Source organism: Xyrauchen texanus, chromosome 38 (genome assembly GCF_025860055.1).
Source record: "Xyrauchen texanus isolate HMW12.3.18 chromosome 38, RBS_HiC_50CHRs, whole genome shotgun sequence".
In the NCBI taxonomy this organism is placed as follows: domain Eukaryota; kingdom Metazoa; phylum Chordata; class Actinopteri; order Cypriniformes; family Catostomidae; genus Xyrauchen; species Xyrauchen texanus.
In genome coordinates this window covers 8,497,245-8,517,367 of record NC_068313.1, presented here as the reverse complement: position 1 = coordinate 8,517,367, position 20,123 = coordinate 8,497,245, and the positions used below count along the sequence as shown (strand labels likewise).

General features: G+C 39.5%; 1 protein-coding gene across 1 annotated transcript; it reads right to left on the bottom strand.

Annotated features, from left to right (window-relative positions):
• Positions 1–411: 411 nt before the first annotated feature.
• On the bottom strand, positions 412–6,867 carry LOC127632181 (P2Y purinoceptor 14). The gene is made up of 2 exons (XM_052110772.1): positions 6,775–6,867; positions 412–1,418 (listed from the first exon to the last, which is right to left on the bottom strand). Exons 1-2 carry the CDS (start codon positions 6,800–6,802, stop codon positions 412–414), a joined length of 1,035 nt encoding a protein of 344 aa, XP_051966732.1. The 5' UTR covers positions 6,803–6,867.
• Positions 6,868–20,123: the final 13,256 nt, after the last annotated feature.

Genomic DNA, 20,123 nt, shown 5'->3' with positions numbered 1-20,123 from the left:
ATGTTGACTTGATGTTGTTGTTTAAATCATTGGTAAAATCTTGAGTAGTTACTGAGTATATGTATTATCAGCAAACAAAATGTTTTATTTTATTTGAAATGATATGGGGTGTTAAAAAAGCAATTGTTACGCTTCATGAATCTGGTAGTCTGGTTTTTCATTGGTTATTATTGTTATGGTATGTTTGTTTGTTTTATGAACAATTTAATAATTGAAATTGAAGTAAATAAAGAGGATAGTTTTTTAAAGTAATGTTTTAAAATATATATATTTTTTAAATCAACAAGTCTCTCTCTTTCTCTCTCTCTCTCTCTCTCTCTCTCTCTCTCTCGTCTCTCTCTGTCTCTCTCTGTGCTCTCTCTCTCTCTCTCTCTCTCTCTCTCTCTCTCTCTCTCTCTCAATTTCCTTCACTCACAGATTGCTGATACTCAGCCCAGTGCCTATGGAAGGCCTCCTGTTTTCAATATTTAGAGAAGACATCTTCAGTAGCAGTGATTCTCTGAATGTCCTACACATGAAGAAGTAAATTATGGGGTCCAGACAAACATTAAGAGCAGACAGGAAGAGTGTGGCTTCTTTCATTTGGAAAAGAATGAAGTGGTTGTGCCCACTAAAACCAACCCTGGGCCTTTGGCTAAGTGTGTACGGCACACGGCAAACATGGTAAGGTACAAAACAAATGATAAACACAGCCAGCAAGCTGAAAATGCTTCGATTTGACCTCCATCCTGCTCTACTGCTGTCCTGTTGCACCCTTTTGTATGAGCGGTACACGTGACAAGCGATGGAGGTATAGCAAAACACCATCAATAGGAAAGCCACCCAAAACACTCCAACGTTGAAGTGGGCTGAAATGTCATGCCAGCGCTCCCCTAGTGGACTTTTTTGAGTCATGCAGGAAAATTTTATTGTAATCGGCTGGTTAGTTAAAATTGTGTTTGGCAGCATCCAAAACAGCATAACAGCCCAAGATAGCACTGCAATAGCCTTTCCAACTGGAACACGCTGTAAAAGGGAAGACATGCTAGATTTGGTGAGACAAATTTTGAAGTAACGTTCCAAACTGATGAGGCTCATAAATGTGATTCCTGTGTACATGCCGAGGTAGAATAGTACAGCAGTGTAACGACAAACTATCAGTTTCAGCTGTAAGCCACCGTAACCCAGGTCGCTTGCCACTCGCCAGGGATAAGTGAACAGCATAAGAACATCTGCCATCACCATGTTTTTTAGGTAAACCACCAAAACTGTGGAACTGGGAAGCCTGAAGAAGATCCATGCAGCAAGTCCATTGAGGATGACTGCACAAGCACAGATGACAGCGTAGAGCACAGGCAAAACCTGGTGTGTAAACACACTGCTGACATTGGTGCTATTGCTCTCCCAAGCTGTCTGAGTAATATTGCTGTAGTTCATATCTGAAACAGAAAAAATATATAGAGCTTTTTTAGCTTGATGATAAAAGGAAGTATTTTGAGAAGGTTCAGGGAGAAATTCACTAAGAATGAATAGCTCCAGACAGTGGCGTGCAGTGCACAGACCTCAGCTGGGATGGGCGGAATGATCTACCTTGGAGTAACCTTGAAAATATCATGAAATATGAATATAATAATCATTCAGTACCATGGTATTAACCTGTTAACACTACAGTGCTAATATTTTTCTTGTCTCATCACTCTTTTCTTCACTTTCTCTCATCGCTGCTCCCTCACCTCATCCTTGCCTATCTTTGGCTTCCACTCTGACCTCATCTCCCTCTTTATAAAACTGACACTTTCTATAGTACTTTTACTTCATTTCCTTTCACATCAATGTAATGTTAATTTACTATAGTTTGTGATTAATATTTAGTACCTTACAGCAGTAATGTGGCAGAACAATTGTAACCATGGTATCCTACATGTCCAGAAAATGTCCATTATAGTTATTAAAGCTGCCTACACTGCAACTCTGTAATACTGGAAATATGGTAGCAATCAAGTATTACTTTTTGTTGAACTTACTTTACATTTCTGTACATACAGTGGACTTTTTATCTGATCTGTTACTCGTCAGAGGCAACGCCACTTCAATGATTCTGGGAGCAAATTCGCATCTGAATTTTTGCACACTTGAAGAACACTGCGTGAATACCACTTAAAGGGTTGTTTCAAACAAAAGTGAGAAAATTATCCTTTTATCAAAGGTCCCGTCCACAAGATTGTTTCTGAAGCGATTATTCATACAGCAATTCCATGTTCCTTTTAGAACACCTTCTTTAAGGGCTCTGCCTTTTACAGTGAGTAGGGTATAAGGATGATCACTTTGAATTGGAATTCACCCCGAACTGCTGTAGCGTGTGCTGTAAAAATCACCTTTGCCTAATTTTCTTTAATGCTTCCACGATTTACAAGAAAATCTCACACTGACTCATTGTTACTGTTATTGTGAGATTATTAAGAAATATTAATCTGTTTTATTTAATTATATGATCTTAATTATTAAAACCCCACCCTTTTTCTGCATGACCAGAAAAGATTTGTGAAAAAAGTGGCTATAGCTCACTCCCCTGCTGCCCCCTTCAGTGCACACTACTGGCTCCAGAAACTGTTTAGCCCCAGTCACAGCACTTATATTATAATGAATGGGAGAAATTGGAATACCCAATATGACAGGTGTAGAAAAGGAAGTCCTCACAGGTAAAAGAGCAAATCACCTTTTAGATACAGATTGCCTGTCAGTTGACACGAGAACATGCACATTAGCTCGACCAGCCTGGAACAAAATCTTTACCGCCTACTTTATCAGGTGGTAATAACACTATTTAAATTGTGCCTAGCAGTTTCTGTGAGTGAAGCGCAATCTGTAATGAGGCTAATTTACATAGAAAGGAGATGTGTTTGCATTGAAAAAAATAACATTGACTTTAAATAATTAAGATGCAGCGATATTTCAGAGCTGATTGCACCTCTGTAACCAGATTGCTGGTGGTTAGTAAATACGATGCAGCGTTTTAGCACCAAAATACCACATGCAAAAGAAGCACAACTGTTAACTGAATTTGCCCCTAGAGGTCTTTTTGCTGGTGCTCAAAAAGTCAAAGTCCCACTTACAACATTGGAATTTAAAAACTCGTGAAAAACTCAAAAAAGCAGGTCAGAGTCTGTGTGTTCTAAAATTGCTTTTTTTTTTAGGGGCTGGATCCACTTTCAAACTCAGAACATTTTGTGTCTCATCTAGTTAATTACATGATATGCCGGATAATTCATAGAATTAACTACATATATATTGATATATTTGCATAGAAAGGCCCCCAAATAAAAAGATTGCAATTTATAATGATTAAATAATTAAAAAAGTATTATATTTAAATACTTATACATATAATAAGAAAATATTAAGATAATAATTCAGATGATTAATATACATTACAATACCATTGCAGATGAGTAAAGCATTGATTAGACAAAAAGGCAATATATACTTTATTTCCAAATCATTAAACATAAGTCTATCATTGACCTACAGTTCACAGCAATCCATTTTGGAAATAAATTTGTCTATCTGTCTAAGATAGACTTATATTAAGGGCTTTTCTAAGGACACATCTATGTAAACATGCATCAGATGTTTTTGGAGCGTCTCACTTTTGTTGTGTTGTGTCATAAACACAGCTTGTACAAACACATCTCAAGACCACTGAATTTGGAGTTGTGCTCTGCCAGCTGTGTTTGAATGCAAGAACCCATCATCATCTTGTGGAGTCTGCTCTCAATAGATGTTTCTCAATACTACGAACATGTTCTTATCTTGCGTTTTTGTGAAAATTAGAACTTGCCCAACTACCTTGAAAATGTGATCTCGGAAGACATGAGGGCGACATGTGTTAAAACACATCTATGCGAGTTTTGAGATGTGTGATTTATGAGAGATATATGTGATATATATAGATTTAACAACCACTTAATTATTATTATTATTATTATTTTTTAAGTGGGTGATGATGTCAACCAAGTCCACAAGAACATAAAAAGAATGGACACTAGTAATTGTGGTTTGTTGCTTGTTCAGTTGAGCGTTGCGTTTTCTGTCCCCTGCTGACAGGGATTTGCAAAATCATTAATTTGTTCATGTTTAAAGGTGCACACAGTGAATTTTTGTTTGTGTCATCTTGGACTTACAGTGACACCTAGTGTTGTGGATGCAGCATCATTCAAAATCAAGTTAATAGTTACAGATGCCATTGTAGAAATTCACTATTTACAATCATACATGATTAATTTAATCCAAGAGTGGTTCCATTGTCCATTAACAAGACGTTTACTGAGATTAAGTGAGCAGTATTCAGCTTATTCCAAAATGGCAGCCTGCCCCATGTAGAATAAAACAGCTTTTATAAGGTTACTGAAATGGCTAGATTCATCATCTCTTGTAAGTGGTCATGAGTTTATACATATGTTTCAAAATTACTAATTAATTTCTTTAGGAGTAAAACTTTTTTAATGGGAAAAAAAGTACTGAGTGCACCTTGAAGACATTATTAATTGCGTTAAATCTTTATTTAATAAATGTTTTTATAATTATTCTTAATCAATGCAAATTAATGCATTAAATGAACAGCCCTAATTTAAATATTTGATTTTAAGGAATGTTTGATTGCATTTGTAGGCTAAACAATTTTGGATAAACCGACTGTTTCCACAAATTATTTTCATATCCAATAGCAGTTCATTGGATTTACTGTAGTGATTCAACTAACCATATTCAGTCTTTATGTCAATTATCAATCAACTTCTGTTTTAGCAATACATTAAAGTAATTATTATGGAACAGCTTACTGGAAATATGGCAAACAATTGTTCAATAACATGTTTTAAAGAACTTTGCTATTTTTAATCAGCTAGATGTGCAAATGTGTACTTTTACTTATAGATTCTCTCTGACAAAGCTCGGAGAATTATCTGTACTTTTTCCTCCTCAAAATTCCATAAAGCAATTTAGGTCTAAATATAGTTGATTAATAAGATCATAGTTCCCTATTTGTTACTCACTCGACATTGTGTTGATGTAGTGACACTAGGGATCCCTCTTGGGAGCCCCAAACACCACAGATCTTTGAAAAAATTAGAATTGGCGAGTGGAATTTGCATGCTACTCCTCCAGACATACGGGTATAAAAGGAGCTGGCTCGCAACCACTCATTCTGATTTTTTCTTAAAAGCCGAGCGGTTGGGTTTAGCGAGCTTAAATCCTCTGCCGGTCCATTCACCTCTAAGAAGCGATTTGCTGTTGGATATACGGCGCATTTCAGCGGCTTTCTCTTCTTCTGCAGGACCTACCGTCCCACCTCTTCCATGTGCTGCTTTGAGCCCACTTAACGTATTTGCCATATGTTATCCTCCTCTTCAGGCAGAATGTGGTCTCCATGGGTTTTTTTTTCCCCTGAAAGAATAGGAAAGGAAAAAACACCTTTTCCGATGCATATAATGAGCATTAAAAGGCCCCCTCAGAAAAAGTACTCTATGGAGAGAATACATAGAGAGAAAAGCCACTATATGACATTTTTGTTGCATTGGGTGAGGCTACATGCAGTCTGAGTGCATCTGCTATCACGCACACAAATTAGGTTTGAGAGCTTCAGTGGAGGGGAACATTTTAGCAAGCACCACCTGATCTTAAATTGATTAGGGGATCCTAAAATGTATTAGGGGTTATAAAATAATGTGGAAAACATTGAGAATACATAGAGAGAAAAGCCACGGCAGGCGCTGGATGACCTGCTCCCATACTAGATACATCTCTTCCCCCCACAGGGATGTGGGGAACTATATGACATTTTTGTTGCATTGGGGGAGGCTACATGCAGTCCGAGTGCATCTGCTATTAGGCATGCAGAAGCCTGCTTGCACCTGCATCAGCAGTCCACATAACAGTTCAGCTGTTGTGGCATTTTGTATAGAGAACCCTATTGTCACTGCATCGACACAACGTCGAGTGAGTGACAGATAGGGAACATCTCGATTTCTGTCATAACCTCCATTCCCTGATGGAGGGAACGAGACATTATGTCCCCTTTGCCACAATGCTGTACTACCCGCTGAAATTTCCGGGACCCTGTCTTTGCTCCTCAGCTTAAAACCTGAATGAGTGGTTGCGAGCCAGCTCCTTTTATACCTTTATGTCCAGGGGAGAGGCATGCAAATTCCACTCGCCAATTCTCATTGGCCTTTTCTCAAAGATCTGAGGTGTTTGGGGTTCTCAAGAGCGACCTCTAGTGTCACTACATCGACACCACGTCTCGTTCCCTCAATCAGGGAACAGAGGTTACGACAGTAACCAAGACATTATCAGAAGAAAAGATCATAAAATGAGATTTTATAAATCATAACTCAGTTGTATGAATTAGAGTATATTTTGATGTTTTGAAAAAATACATTGCAATTAAAATATATATATTTTTTAATTATCTAAAAACATTTTTGTTTTCTTATTTTTTTTCTACATGAAATAAACCACATCATAAAATGTCACATAACTGAATTAATCTCCCTAATTTTAGATTTAAATAACAATTTCACATTTTGAAAATTTAAATTTTTTAAGAGATTTAAAAATTACCATTCTGCCCCTTTCTTGGACAACAAAACAATGTTTGTATTCATAATATTTTTTCCTATTGTTTTGTCTTTAATAGGCTATATTAAAAACATTTAAAATGTCTAATTGTCCTTTCCTATTATTTAATGAAACAATTTGATTAATTACAAACATTTTCCACCATAAAATTAAACTTACTTGAATGTTCTGAGTCAGTATGTTTCATAAGAGAGAAGTGCAGAATCAGATAGCAGAGATGAGTCTAACATGATATTGCAGATGAAGGGGGTGTTCGCACTAAGACAGGAACTGAGAGAATGGCTCAGTTTGTCTTGTGGTTGAATACTTGCTCAGCACTGCAGGAGGTTCTTCCACTTATATGTGTAAACACAAACAGTTTCCTCCCCCTGTTGCTCTAGCCCAGATGAAAATGTATTGCTCATAGTGGTTGCTCTTTCATAGTTCAGGATGGAGAGTTCATGTTACATAAATGTATCAACTTTGTCTCAGATGTTGATCCTAAAATTGATTAGGGGATATAAAATAATGTTGAAAACATTGTTCAGATAATTCTGTTTTGGAAAAATTTCAATCTCATTCATGCTTGTGCACACAAACCTGGCAACATATTGTGAGGCGCCATGTTTGAATTTACACAAACGCAATTAAGTTTGAGAGCTTCAGTGGAGGGGAACATTTTAGCAAGCACAGCCCGATCTTAAATTGATATGGGGATATAAAATAATGTGGAAAACATTGTTCAGATAATTTTGTTTTGGAACAATTTTAATCTCATTCATGCTTGTGCACACAAACCTGGCAACATATTGTGAGGCGCCATGTTTGAATTTACAGAAACGCAGATGAGGTTTGAGAGCTTCAGTGGAGGGGAACATTTTAGCAAGTACAGCACGATCTCATTATTATTCAAAGGTTTCTGTATGTAACATTTTTTTTTTTTTTACATGTATATTTTTGTGGATAGATGGATAGATACTGAAATATGCAATATAGACTTAATGACAGTATCTAAAATGTACACATGTTTATGTATGTACAGTTTTAGGAATGCTAACATACTTACAAATCCTTTTTATTATATTTATATTTGTATAATTTAATTAACGATTTTAGACATTTTACATCCCCAAACCTCACCCCTACCCCTAAACCAAACCAAACCACTTTTAACAATTAACACTTCAAAAATGTAATAGGCAAATATATGTACAATGAGATCATGTTGGCAAATAACAACTTAATGTAAACATGTTTGTTCCTCGCATAAAGATATCAGATTGCTACATAAAACTTGGAATATAGTGCATGAGCACAAATTTTTTTTGGTCTTTTTTTTGGGCTTGAGCCGTGAGCGGGGAGGGGCTCCCGGCCGACTGCCTGGTGTGGGAGAACCGCTGCCTGGAGTCCCCTCCTGTTCCACATTGGACTTTCCCGGGGTGTGTACATCACCAGGGGCTCCCCGACCTGAGAGAACGAGGGAGGAATGTGGCACGGCCTGACACTTGTGTCCGTGTTTGTCGTTTTGGTTCAGTTTATTATTAAAATATTTATATTGTCAAGACGGTTCTTGCCTGCTCCTTTCCCTTTTATCCCTTTACACTCACCTCATATATCTTTGTACTTGTGATGCAACGGACCGTAGTCCATTAGGACCCGTAGGTTCATGCTCTGAAAAGTTAAGTGTGAGTCAAGTTTCCATCACTGGTTTAACCACAGGAAGATGGGGGAGTTTTGGGGAAACTAATTTTTGCCATTGCATTATTCATTTTATAATTATACATTTCACCTTTATCTCTATCTACTACTTCCTTTATGGTTTCTAGTTGTAAAATCTCTTATGAAGTCTAAGTTGGGCCCTGAAGGTCTTGCAAAAGACAAAGTAAATAATTGGATCCAAGGAGACATTTCGTACATCAAGCAGCACAGTCATCTGCTTCAGAATGTAGAATACCTGTGCAGATATACAGTCATGCAGCAAGGGTTTGATAAATGTGTAAGTCAGTCTCTCCAGGTGATAAGGCACAAAGCACACACAGAAAATGTTCACTAGCACTAGTATGTTACATTTAGACTTGTTTAGCTTGGCTAAACAGGTTAGCAGGCTGTGCTGGCATTGTGCGCTGAGCTTGTTGAAGCCTCTGTATAGTCCACCAATAAAGCATAATCAGGGACACCAGCACAGACCGAAACATAAAAAGGAAGCAATCTGCATGACCTAATAGATCTGTTTTAGTAAGTTGTTGTAGAAAATGTCACAATCGAACTTTACAATCCTCAAGTACTTGAAATGAAGGAGCTGTGATTAATAGAATACAAAGAAGGCTTTTGGAAAAAATAGTAATTTTGTAATTCTCAGGCAACATTGTAATTTGTGTCCCATGTGTGTTCTTTTATTATTTTTACTTTTTAATAGATTTAACTAAATATGAATAATTAATAAATAATACAAAATATACATTTTATTAAAATGTAAAATAAAAACAATCTGTAAAAGGAGATTGATAATTTTGTCTGTTAAAATCAGTTCCCAATGGGTGAAGCTGGAACTACAGTGGTCTTTCACAACAGATGTGACAAAAAAGGCACAGCATGCCAACTTTACAGCTAAAATAATGCAAAATAATTATAAGAGAAGTATTAATGTAATGCTGGTCCATACAATTCAAGTGATTGGGTGCCAAAATTTTGAAGCACCAAAAATAACATAAATCAGCATAAAAGTAATCCATAAGACTCCAGTGGTTAAATCAATGTCTACATTTTTAGAACAAACTCACCTAAATTCCTGTACAGGTCAAATGGATTCCTGGGTCAGAAATCAACTTTTCCATTATAAATATTTGATTTCATGGGGAATTTTTTTGTACCTTTACTGGGGCAATTTCATACCATGTCATACTTTTGTTATAATTTAAGCAATTAACTCAATTTGAAAAACTGTATGTTTCAACCATTACAAAATTGCATGATTTGTACATTGCATGTGTGCTGTGTTACTGAAAAAATAAACTTTTTTCTCACATATTTCCAAATATTTTGGCTATTAAATTAACATAGCCTACAAAACTAAATGCATCAACATGGAGGAGGAGATGACCGCATTTATCCAGATTTTGAATGAGGAGCTTAAAGTGAAATTTCACCCAAACATTTAAATTCTCTCATAATTTACTCATGCTATCCCAGATGTGTGACTTTCTTCTGCAGAACACATATTAAGATTTTTAGAAGAATAAGCTCTGTTGGTCCTGTAGTGATCAGACCTTTGTAGCTCCAAAAATCAAATAAAGGAAACATAAAAGTAATCCATATGACTCCAGCTGTTAAATCTATTTCTTTAGAAGCAATATGATAGGTGTGGGGAAGAAACAGTCAAAAAGTTTTTTTTACTCTAAATCTCCACTTTCACTTTTACATCTGAAAGTCACATGTGGTGCATGTTTAGTTTCACATTCACATCTGAAGTAAACATAAAAGTGGAGATTTAGAGTAAAAATTACTTAAATATTTCTCTGTTTCTCACCCACACCTATTATATTGCTTATCGATTGCGACATCATTTTCCATCAAGACATTTTTTCAACCATTTAGAATTTTCTGAAAAACGTACTTTTTCGAACTCGTCCTAGGCCGTGTGTCCGATTTGCACGACAATTGGCCTGCATCATCTAATGGCACTCACAACAAAAAAATTATTCACAGAATTTTGTTAAACCAAACCGTTTTTTAATGGTGCTTCAATGAATTAGACCAAGAACGCAAAAAATTTAACTTGAGGCTGAATCTCTGCAATGCTTTGAAGGATTGGGATCAAATGCAGTATTTTGGCACACTGTCCCCTACTGGTCAGGAGATAGCAAAAACTGATTTTTTTTGGCTTATAACTCTTGAACCAAAAATAACAAACATTGTCTCTTTAGATCAAGTGTTGCATACTGAGTCGAACGATACCAAATTTTCATATGTTGGCCATTTTGGACATCGTACATTTTGAATTTAGATATAAAATGCTGTATTTACAACAACTTGGCGTATTTACGAGACTCAAGGACTCAAAAAACTTCAGGACAAAAACTTTTTTTTTCTTTTGCTGGCTTTTGAGCTTAATTGATTGTGTTTTAATTTATTTTGTTTGATGCTACTACTTGCATTTGGATAGACTGTGTTTTTGGTATCCCAGTGGATTACACTCCTTGCTGTGGTGCCGCAAACCATTGGAGTTTGATATCCTCAGGTTTGAGTGTCTTTCTTTTGGTATTCAAATTTAATTTGTTTTCTGTAATGAGCGGCTGATTATAAGATCCTGCATTTATTTTCTAGTTTGATTTCTCTTCTGTGATCATTGGTTTTGGTGAATTTGATTAAATTTTTTTGTCTTTCTAGGAGCTGGGGGCCCGGATTGGGCAGGCTAGTCATCCCCATATCTTTACATTGAATCTCACTGGAGTGTGTGAGAGCGTGTGATCTGGTGCGCATGTGGGAATTTATTATTGCAGGAATTATTATAGCCCTGTATCTAGCCTGCCTTGCTACTGGTAAGCCGCAGCTCAGAGTTATTTTGTAAATTTGTGTCTTGATGTTATATTACAGCAGCTTGGTGCTGTTTGCCTTTTTAATGGCACATTATTCCTGCTACACCACATTGAATCCCCTTTTCTTCTGTGTTTTAATCTATTTATTGTGACTGAATAAAGATATATTTTTTGTATAAACATACCCACTTCTCATTGTCTCTATGTGAGAGAAATCGAACCTGTGTGCACTTATTGGGTATTTCCCTGGGTAATTAGACCAGGGTGGCGTAGTCATGCAGAAGAAAAAAAGTCACACACATCTGGGATGGCATGAGGGTGAGTAAATGATCAGAGAATTTCATTTTTGGGTGAACTATCCCTTCACCAGTTGGAAACAAATTCATATCTTTTATATGATTAGGGTGAGTCATTAAACCACTGATAAAGCACCATTGTGTCGTTCACAACCTAAACAAGTCTAATGATACTTTTATAAATGTTTCTGTTTAAAAATCTACTAAGAGACTTTAGCAGACTGTTTAAGTGTCATAAGTGTTTCCCCACAAATGACAACAAGCTGTCTCGCATACCTGGGCTGCGATCACACACAGGCAGCGTTTTATGAATGGTTCATGTTCTCAGTGCGAGAACATAGCCATGGCAACGTTGCGGTCGCAGCTTTCTTTCCTCACGAGAGAACCCACTCTCAGCCCCTTCAGAGCTGAAATATTTTTCTAAAAATCTTCATTTGTTTTCTGAAGATGAAAGAAAGTCATAGACATCTGGGGTGGTATGAGGGTAAGTAAATTATGAGAGAATTTTCATTTTTGGGTGAACTAATCCTTTAATATGTGCTCCTATGTATACTCATGGTCCAGGGCCATTCATTTTTACTACAGGTTATTCGCACTAAATTGATGTGTTGAATCAATAGGCCTCAGAAATAACTATTGGTACTTTGCAAGACTGTTGCAACCCATTTAAAATTGGGGGTTATAGCTTGAGAATTGGTCATATTTGTTGATGATCAAAAAAGGGCCCTTGAGGTTGTCCAAATCTTCCCTCAATTTCTGTGGTGATTACAGTTTACATGTACTTATAATTTCTTGAAATTGCAGCAATGACTTTTCTTTCAAGCACAAATGGCACCATTTTCAAAGAAAGACCCAATAGGTAGTGAGGTAGTGGTTGTATTTTACTTTACTAAATGTAGACATTGTTAAAAATATATAAAAATATATAGAGTAACATTAGAATAGTCAAGTCAATGTTATGCATTGAGATTTTTTAGTTTTCTGAAAATTCTTTGTATAGCCAACTAACATTTGTTTACTAGATGCTAAATGTCTCATGAATAGTGAACTATTCACTTACATAATGGTGAATAAACCATGTGGAGTCATGAGTCAAAAAATAAATAAATATATAAAATAAAACATTCCACCAACAACAGAAAGTTTATCAGGGTATGGATAGCTCTCTCCATTTACTGTATATTAGGCCTCCTTGGTCCTTCTACTACTACTTCACTGATACTTTGTTTTATAATAGAATTGTAAAATGAACAAAGTATAACTTGGTTTATTTTGATGGCTTACCCTTCTTCTCTTCCCTTAACTTCAAACACCAATGTATCTAACACTTCTCACAGCTCTATATTTAAACACACTGGACATGTATCACCTCACAAGACTTCCTGTCCATTCATGATCTGTACTCTTATAAGGTGATACTAAGGTTTTATTTATTTATTTATTATTATTATTAGTTCTTTACTATTTACATTTATAGTTTATTTTGATGTCTATGTCTGTTTGTGTATCATAACTGCCATAGTTATTACAGTACAGGTTTCAATGAGGCAACAATTACACACACACACACACACACACACACACACACACACACACACACACACACACAGACACAAACATGCACATGCTATTTTCACTAACCCGTGAAAAGATAAGGTTTGTCTTTTTTTCTCTCAAACTTGAATTGTATTCTAATTTAATACTATACAGCTCTTTTCTCTCTTACAATACCAGAAAATATTTTCTTTTCTTTTCTTATTTTTTACTTTAAGAGACTTTAATGCTCCTTTTTCCCTTTCAGTTTCAGTTTTATATTTTAAGGTTTCAAAGTACAAAGTTATTGCAAAGTATTGTTTTATGATGATTTGGCAGGCTAGTCATCCCCATATCTTAAATTGAATCTCACTGGAGTGTGTGAGAGCGTGTGAACTGGTGCACATGTGGGAATTTATTATTGCAGGAATTATTATAGCCCTGTATCTAGCCTGCCTTGCTACTGGTAAGCTGCAGCTCAGAGTTATTTTGTAAATTTGTGTCTTGATGTTATATTACAGCAGCTTGGTGCTGTTTGCCTTTTTAATGGCACATTATTCCTGCTACACCACATTGAATCCCCTTTTCTTCTGTGTTTTAATCTATTTATTGTGACTGAATAAAGATATATTTTTTGTATAAACATACCCACGTCTCATTGTCTCTATGTGAGAGAAATCGAACCTGTGTGGACTTATTGGGTATTTCCCTGGGTAATTAGACCAGGGTGTTGTAGTCATGCAGAAGAAAAAAAGTCACACACAACTGGGATGGCATGAGGGTGAGTAAATGATCAGAGAATTTCATTTTTGGGTGAACTATCCCTTCACCAGTTGGAAACAAATTCATATCTTTTATATGATTAGGGTGAGTCATTAAACCACTGATAAAGCACCATTGTGTCGTTCACAACCTAAACAAGTCTAATGATACTTTTATAAATATTTCTGTTTAAAAATCTACTAAGAGACTTTAGCAGACTGTTTAAGTGTCATAAGTGTTTCCCCACAAATGACAACAAAGCATATCTATCAATTTTCAAAAATGAAACTTTTCCCAGAATTTACTAAACCTCATGCCATCCAAGGTGACGTTGTGTCGAATGAAGTGACACAAGGGGTCTTCCTTGGGAGCCTCGCATACTTCTGAACTTGAGAAAAGGCCAATGAGAAATTGGCAGACAGAATTGCATGTCCTACCCCCGGACATACGGGTATAAAGGTAGTCAGATTTTTTCTTCGGAGCTGAGCGGTTGTGCATCAGCAAGCTGAGTCTCACTACTGTTCCACTCACCTCTGTGGCAGAGCACTGCTGTTGGATCTACAGTGCATTTCCAGCAGCGTTCTCTCTCTGCACGCTGTGCAGTCCACGCCCATGGGCACTTCGACAGCGCTTCTGTCTAAAAGAGTGTTAACCCTCCTAAAAGAAAACTCTTTCTATTTCTCTAAAAGAGTTTATTTTCACTCACAAAAGAGCAATACAAAGCAGGAGTTGAACGTCCTTTTCAGGACGCATCTTTTTAAAGGTGTCTTTCCGCCTCCGTGTAGTTCCTGGATGCGGTCGATTTCTCTCCACTTCTGATAGTCATAAGAGCTGCCTCGCATGCCTGGGCTGCGATCACACACAGGCAGCATTTATGAATGGTTCATGTTCTCAGTGCGAGAACATAGCCATGGCAACATGGCGGTCGCAGCTTTCTTTCCTCACGAGAGAACCCACTTCAGCAACCATGCGTCACTTCTTCTTCCCATGGGATTGAGGACGACTCGGCTAGCGATGAAGGTGATTTGGGGATGACGACAGGCTCGGTTTCGCTGGGTAAATCCCCACGAACCACCTGCCCCCCGGCACACTCGCTTGCTTCCGTCCGAGCTAGGGATGTGTGCGGCTCACCTCGCGGCCAGCCGGCATTCTCCTTTGAGCCCCCGGAATTGGATGATGACATTGCCGCTGCATCGGAGAGCGTCACAGTGCCGTCTAATGCTGATGAATCGTATGGGTTGCCACCTTCGTGTCTGCTCGCCCAGTCTGAGGCTGACGCGGGGATGTCCGCTATGCTTTCCCAGGCCGCCGTGAGTGCGAGGCCGGACTGGAAACTTCAGCCCCCCCCTCACCTCTCACGGCTAGTCGATCAGTTCCTTAGGTCAGGGCGCCACTCACAGCCACGCCCCACCCCGGTTCCTTTCTTCCCGGAAGTGCATGACGAGGAGGGCACATTTTACTACCCAGATCCGACCTCCTCGCTTATCTGCTCTCGCTACCCTTGATGGTGGGGTGGCCCACGGGTACACAGATGTCCCCCAGGTGGATAGGGCGGTTGCGTTCCACCTGCGCCCCGAGAACGCCTCCACCTGGCGGAATTGTCCAGTACTCCCATCCAAGGCCTGTAGGATGACGTCGTCACTGACTTCGAAAGCCCTTCAGCGCCACTGGACAGGCAGCCTCCGCCCAGCACGTCATGGCTCTCCTGCAAGTCCACCAAGCCAAGGTACTTAAAGATCTGCACTTGGGTAGTCCTGATCTCGACGTGCCACAGGAACTGCGCTCTGCCACCGACCTCGCTCTCAGAGTCACGAAGGTTAAAGCACAGGCACTCAGGCAGTCAAGGAACGTCACCTATGGATGAACGTGGTCGAGATGCACAACGTTGACAAGGCTCACTTTCTCAACACCCCCGTCTCCAAGCTTGGTCTCTTCGGCGACAAAGTCAACGACTTCGCCCTGCAGTCTTCAGCGGTAAGGAGGCAGACAGAAGCGATCTCACACATGATGCCGTGGCACCGCCCCAGCACAGTCTGCACCCCGTCTGCCCACCGAGGGCACCCCCTGTGTCCAAGCAACAGCCAGCTCGTCCTCAATCCGGGCCCAGCTCTCAGCCCCAGCGTCGAGGACCTTATAGCCGATGCAAGCCCCCCATCTCCAGGACTTCCTCTAGGACTCAGAAGGCTAATAAAGCACTCCTGAGACGGAAGACCCAGGGAGTCAGACGTTCGCTCCGGAGCTGTTACCAAGACCATTCCGTTCCTCGGTGGAGGGCCGGCATGAAAATCCTTGTTTTTTTCACACTTTCCACTTGATTTCCCCACTTCCTGGGTCATCCAGCCAGTGTGTGCCGTTCTTACGGCACACCGGCTCCAAAATCCTACAGACCCGGCTCCCTGGATGCAGTCACCTCACCTCTGGACCCACGACTGCTAACGAGTTCTGAAGACGCCTTCCCAGGTCCTCTTCCTCAGTCTCTAACCTGCCCCCTGCCGGGTGTGCGGAGCAAGGTAAGTGCTTTTAGTCTTTACTCAGCACCCAAGCCTCGGGACACATTTTTGCCTCCCGACATGCTTTTATCTGCTCCCCCCTGCCGAAAAGTATGTCAAAAGAAATCATTCCACTAGTGCCCCTCGCACGGAGTCTCGACGCATGGCTTTCGCTGTCCAACTAGGACCATCCGACTTGGCTACGGGATTCAATTCACCCGGCTCCCGCCTCGTTTCAGTGGTATTCGCTCCACCTCCGTACCCGTCCCTCCATCCGAGATAAAGAAGGGTTTCTACAGCCCTTACTTCATTGTACTCAAGAAAGGCGGTGGGTTGCAACCAATCTTTGACTTGCAAGTTCTCAACTGGGCTTTGTACAAACTCTAGTTCAAAATGCTCACGCAGAGACAGATAATAACCTGCATTTGAAAGCGTACTTCCACGTCTCCATCTTGCCTCGACGCGACCCTTCCTATGGTACGCGTTCGATGTCAAGGTCCTCCCCTTCGGCCTGTCCCTGTCCCCTCATGTCTTCACCAAGGTCACAGAGGCAGCCCTTGCCCCGCTAAGGGAAGTGGGCATCCGCATACTCAATGCGACTGGTTCATTCTGGCTCACTCTCGAGAGTTACTATGCACTCACAGGGACCAGGTGCTCAGGCACCTCAGCCGCCTAGGGCTTCAGGTCAACTGGGAAAAGAGCAAGCTCACCCCGGTTTAGAGGAGTTAGACTCGTTTCTCAGTCGGTGCTGAAATGCCTCCCCTTATTTAAGCCAGGCACAGCGGTTACTCTAAAATAATTCCAGAGGCCCTGGGGTATATGACATCCAGGGCCCCAGCTGCATTGGCACATCAACTGCCTAGAGTTGCTGGCTGTATTCCTTCAGTTCACGTAACATGGGCTAGTGCATGGCGCTTTTGAATGGGACCCCTTGTATTACTTCATTCGACACAATGTCTAGTGAGTGACAGAAGGGGAACATAATGTTGTAACTTCCATTCCCTGAGGTAGGGAACGAGACATTGTGTCCCTTCTGCCATGGCACTAGACTTACCACTGTAAATGGCCGTACCTTATTCATGGCTCCTCAGTGCAAAACCCTGACTGACAGACACATGCCCACTTCCGTTTATACTATTCTCAAGTTCTGAGGTACATAAGGCTCCCAAGAAAGACCCCTTGTGTCACTTAATTTGACACAAAGTCTTGTTCCCTCCCTCAGGGAACGGAGGTTACAACAGTAACCATGACGTTTATGACTGTCTTTCTTCAGCAGAACACAAATGTGCTTTTGGAGATTCAAAAAGTTGGCACCAATTCACTTGCATTTTATTGACCTATAGAGCTGAAATATTTTTCTAAAAATCTTCATTTGTTTTCTGAAGGTGAAAGAAAGTCATAGACATCTGGGGTGGTATGAGGGTAAGTAAATTATGAGATAATTTTCATTTTTGGGTGAACTAATCCTTTAATATGTGCTCCTATGTATACTCATGGTCCAGGGCCATTCATTTTTACAGGCCTATTGATTCAATGTGTTGAATCAATAGGCCTCAGAAATAACTATTGGTACTTTGCAAGACTGTTGCAACCCATTTAAAATTGGGGGTTATAGTTTGAGAATTGGTCATATTTGTTGATGACCAAAAAAGGGCCCTTAAGGTTGTCCAAATCTTCCCTCAATTTCTGTGGTGATTACAGTTTACATGTACTTATAATTTCTTGAAAGTGCAGCAGTGACTTTTCGTTCAAGCACAAATGGCACCATTTCCTAAGAAAGACCCAATAGGTAGTGAGGTAATGGTTGTATTTTACTTTACTAAATGCAGACATTGTTAAAAATATATAAAAATAAATAGAGTAACATTAGAATAGTCAAGTCAATGTTATGCACTGAGATTTTTTAGTTTTCTGAAAATTCTTTGTATAGTCAACTAACATTTGTTTACTAGATGCTAAATGTCTCATGAATAGTGAACTATTCACTTACATAATGGTGAATAAACCATGTGGAGTCATGAGTCATGAGTCAAAAAAAAAAAGTTTATCAGGGTATGGATAGATCTCTCCAGTTACTGTATATTAGGCCTCCTTGGTCCTTCTACTACTACTTCACTGATACTTTGTTTTATAATAGAATTGTAAAATGAACAAAGTATAACTTGGTTTATTTTGATGGCTTACCCTTCTTCTCTTCCCTTAACTTCAAACACCAATGTATCTAACACTTCTCACAGCTCTATATTTAAACACACTGGACATGTATTACCTCACAAGACTTCCTGTCCATTTATGATCTGTACTCTTATACGGTGATATTTATTTGTATTTATATGTCTTTTTTTCTCTCAGACTTGAATTGTATTCTATTTCAATACTACACAGCTCTTTTCTCTCTTACAATACCAGAAAATATTTTCTTTTCTTTTCTTATTTTTTACTTTTTTTCAGAAGACTTTAATGCTCCTTTTTCCCTTTCAGTTTCATATTTTAAGGTTTCAAAGTACAAAGTTATTGCAAAGTATTGGTTTATGATGATTTACTGTTCTTCTCCACAATGTTAAGTTCTCACAAATGTCTGTGTATCTCTTCTTTTAAAACAGGATCTTTCTCTTGAATTAGAAATGTTTTAAATGACTTAGTAAAACTTTTATTTGATTGGTGTAACGGAGTAAGCGGGAAAGAAGGCGAGAACCAGCTTGACAAAAATAAAAAAAATATTTAATGATTAACTTAAAGCAAGGAACAAGGACATTTTTTTATTATTCGTTTTTGTAAATTTTTTAGGTCATTTTAGTTTGTTTTGATTCTGAATTTTTTTTGGCTTGATACCTTAAACTGTTTACTGTTTGTTCATACAGCCTTTATCAATTTTCACCACAGCCTGAGCCAAATATCAGCAGCATTGATGCTTTGGGTGTTTTCTCAACTCTCTGACACCCATAACATTTTACAATACAGTTTCATACTTAATAAGTTACTATGCAGGAATTAACATTCAAAAAAATGTTCATTTGACATTAGTGGGTCTAACTGAATTTTTTAATTAGACATACTGTATATTTCTGAAAACCTAAAATGTGCAAGAACATTTAACTTCTTAGGAATTTCTTAGCACCTTATCATGGTGGAGAGGTTTGTGTGCCCTTATGATCCTGAGGGCTGTGTTGTCTGGAGCCATGTGCTCCTGGTAGGGTCTCCCAAGGCAAAGTGGTCTTAGGTGAGGGGCCAGACTAAGAATGGTTCACAAAGACTCTATGAAAAAAAACGGAACGAGGAGGAGTTACCCTGCCTGGAGGAAGCCCGGGGCCCCCGTCTGGAGTCAGGCCCAGATGGAGGGCTCGTCGGCGAGCACCCGGTGGCCGGGCTTGTCACGGAGCCCGGTCGGGCACAGCCCGAAGAAGCGACGTAAACCCCCCCCCTACATCCTTTGGGCCCACCACCCATTGGAGAAACCGCAGGAGTCGGGTGCACTGCCATATGGGTGGCAGTGAAGGCCGTGGGCCTTGACGGACCAGACCCGGGCAGCAAAGGCTAGCTCTGGGGACGTGGAATGTCACCTCACTGGGGGGGAAGGAGCCGGAACTGGTGAGGGACGTGGAGCATTACCAGTTGGATCTGGTGGGGCTTACATCGACACACAGCTTTGGCTCTGGATCCGTACTCCTGGATAGGGGATGGACTCTATTCTTCTCTGGAGTTTCCCAGGGTGTGAGGCGACGGGTGGGTGTGGGGAAATGACAGGGACACAAGGAAAGGTGTGATTGGGAGGAACGGCCTCCCCGATCTGAACTCAAGTGGATGTTTGTTATTAGACTTCTGTGCTAGTCATGGATTATCTATAACAAACACCATGTTCGAACATAAGGATGCTCATAAGTTTACGTGGTTCCAGAGCACCCTAGGCCGAAGGT

Coding starts and splice junctions, on each gene's coding strand:
- LOC127632181 (XM_052110772.1), bottom strand. CDS start 6,802: ATGAAACATACTGACTCAGAACATTCAA. Junction 1,419..6,774: donor TACTGACTCAGAACATTCAA/GTAAGTTTAATT, acceptor TTTCTGTTTCAG/ATATGAACTACAGCAATATT.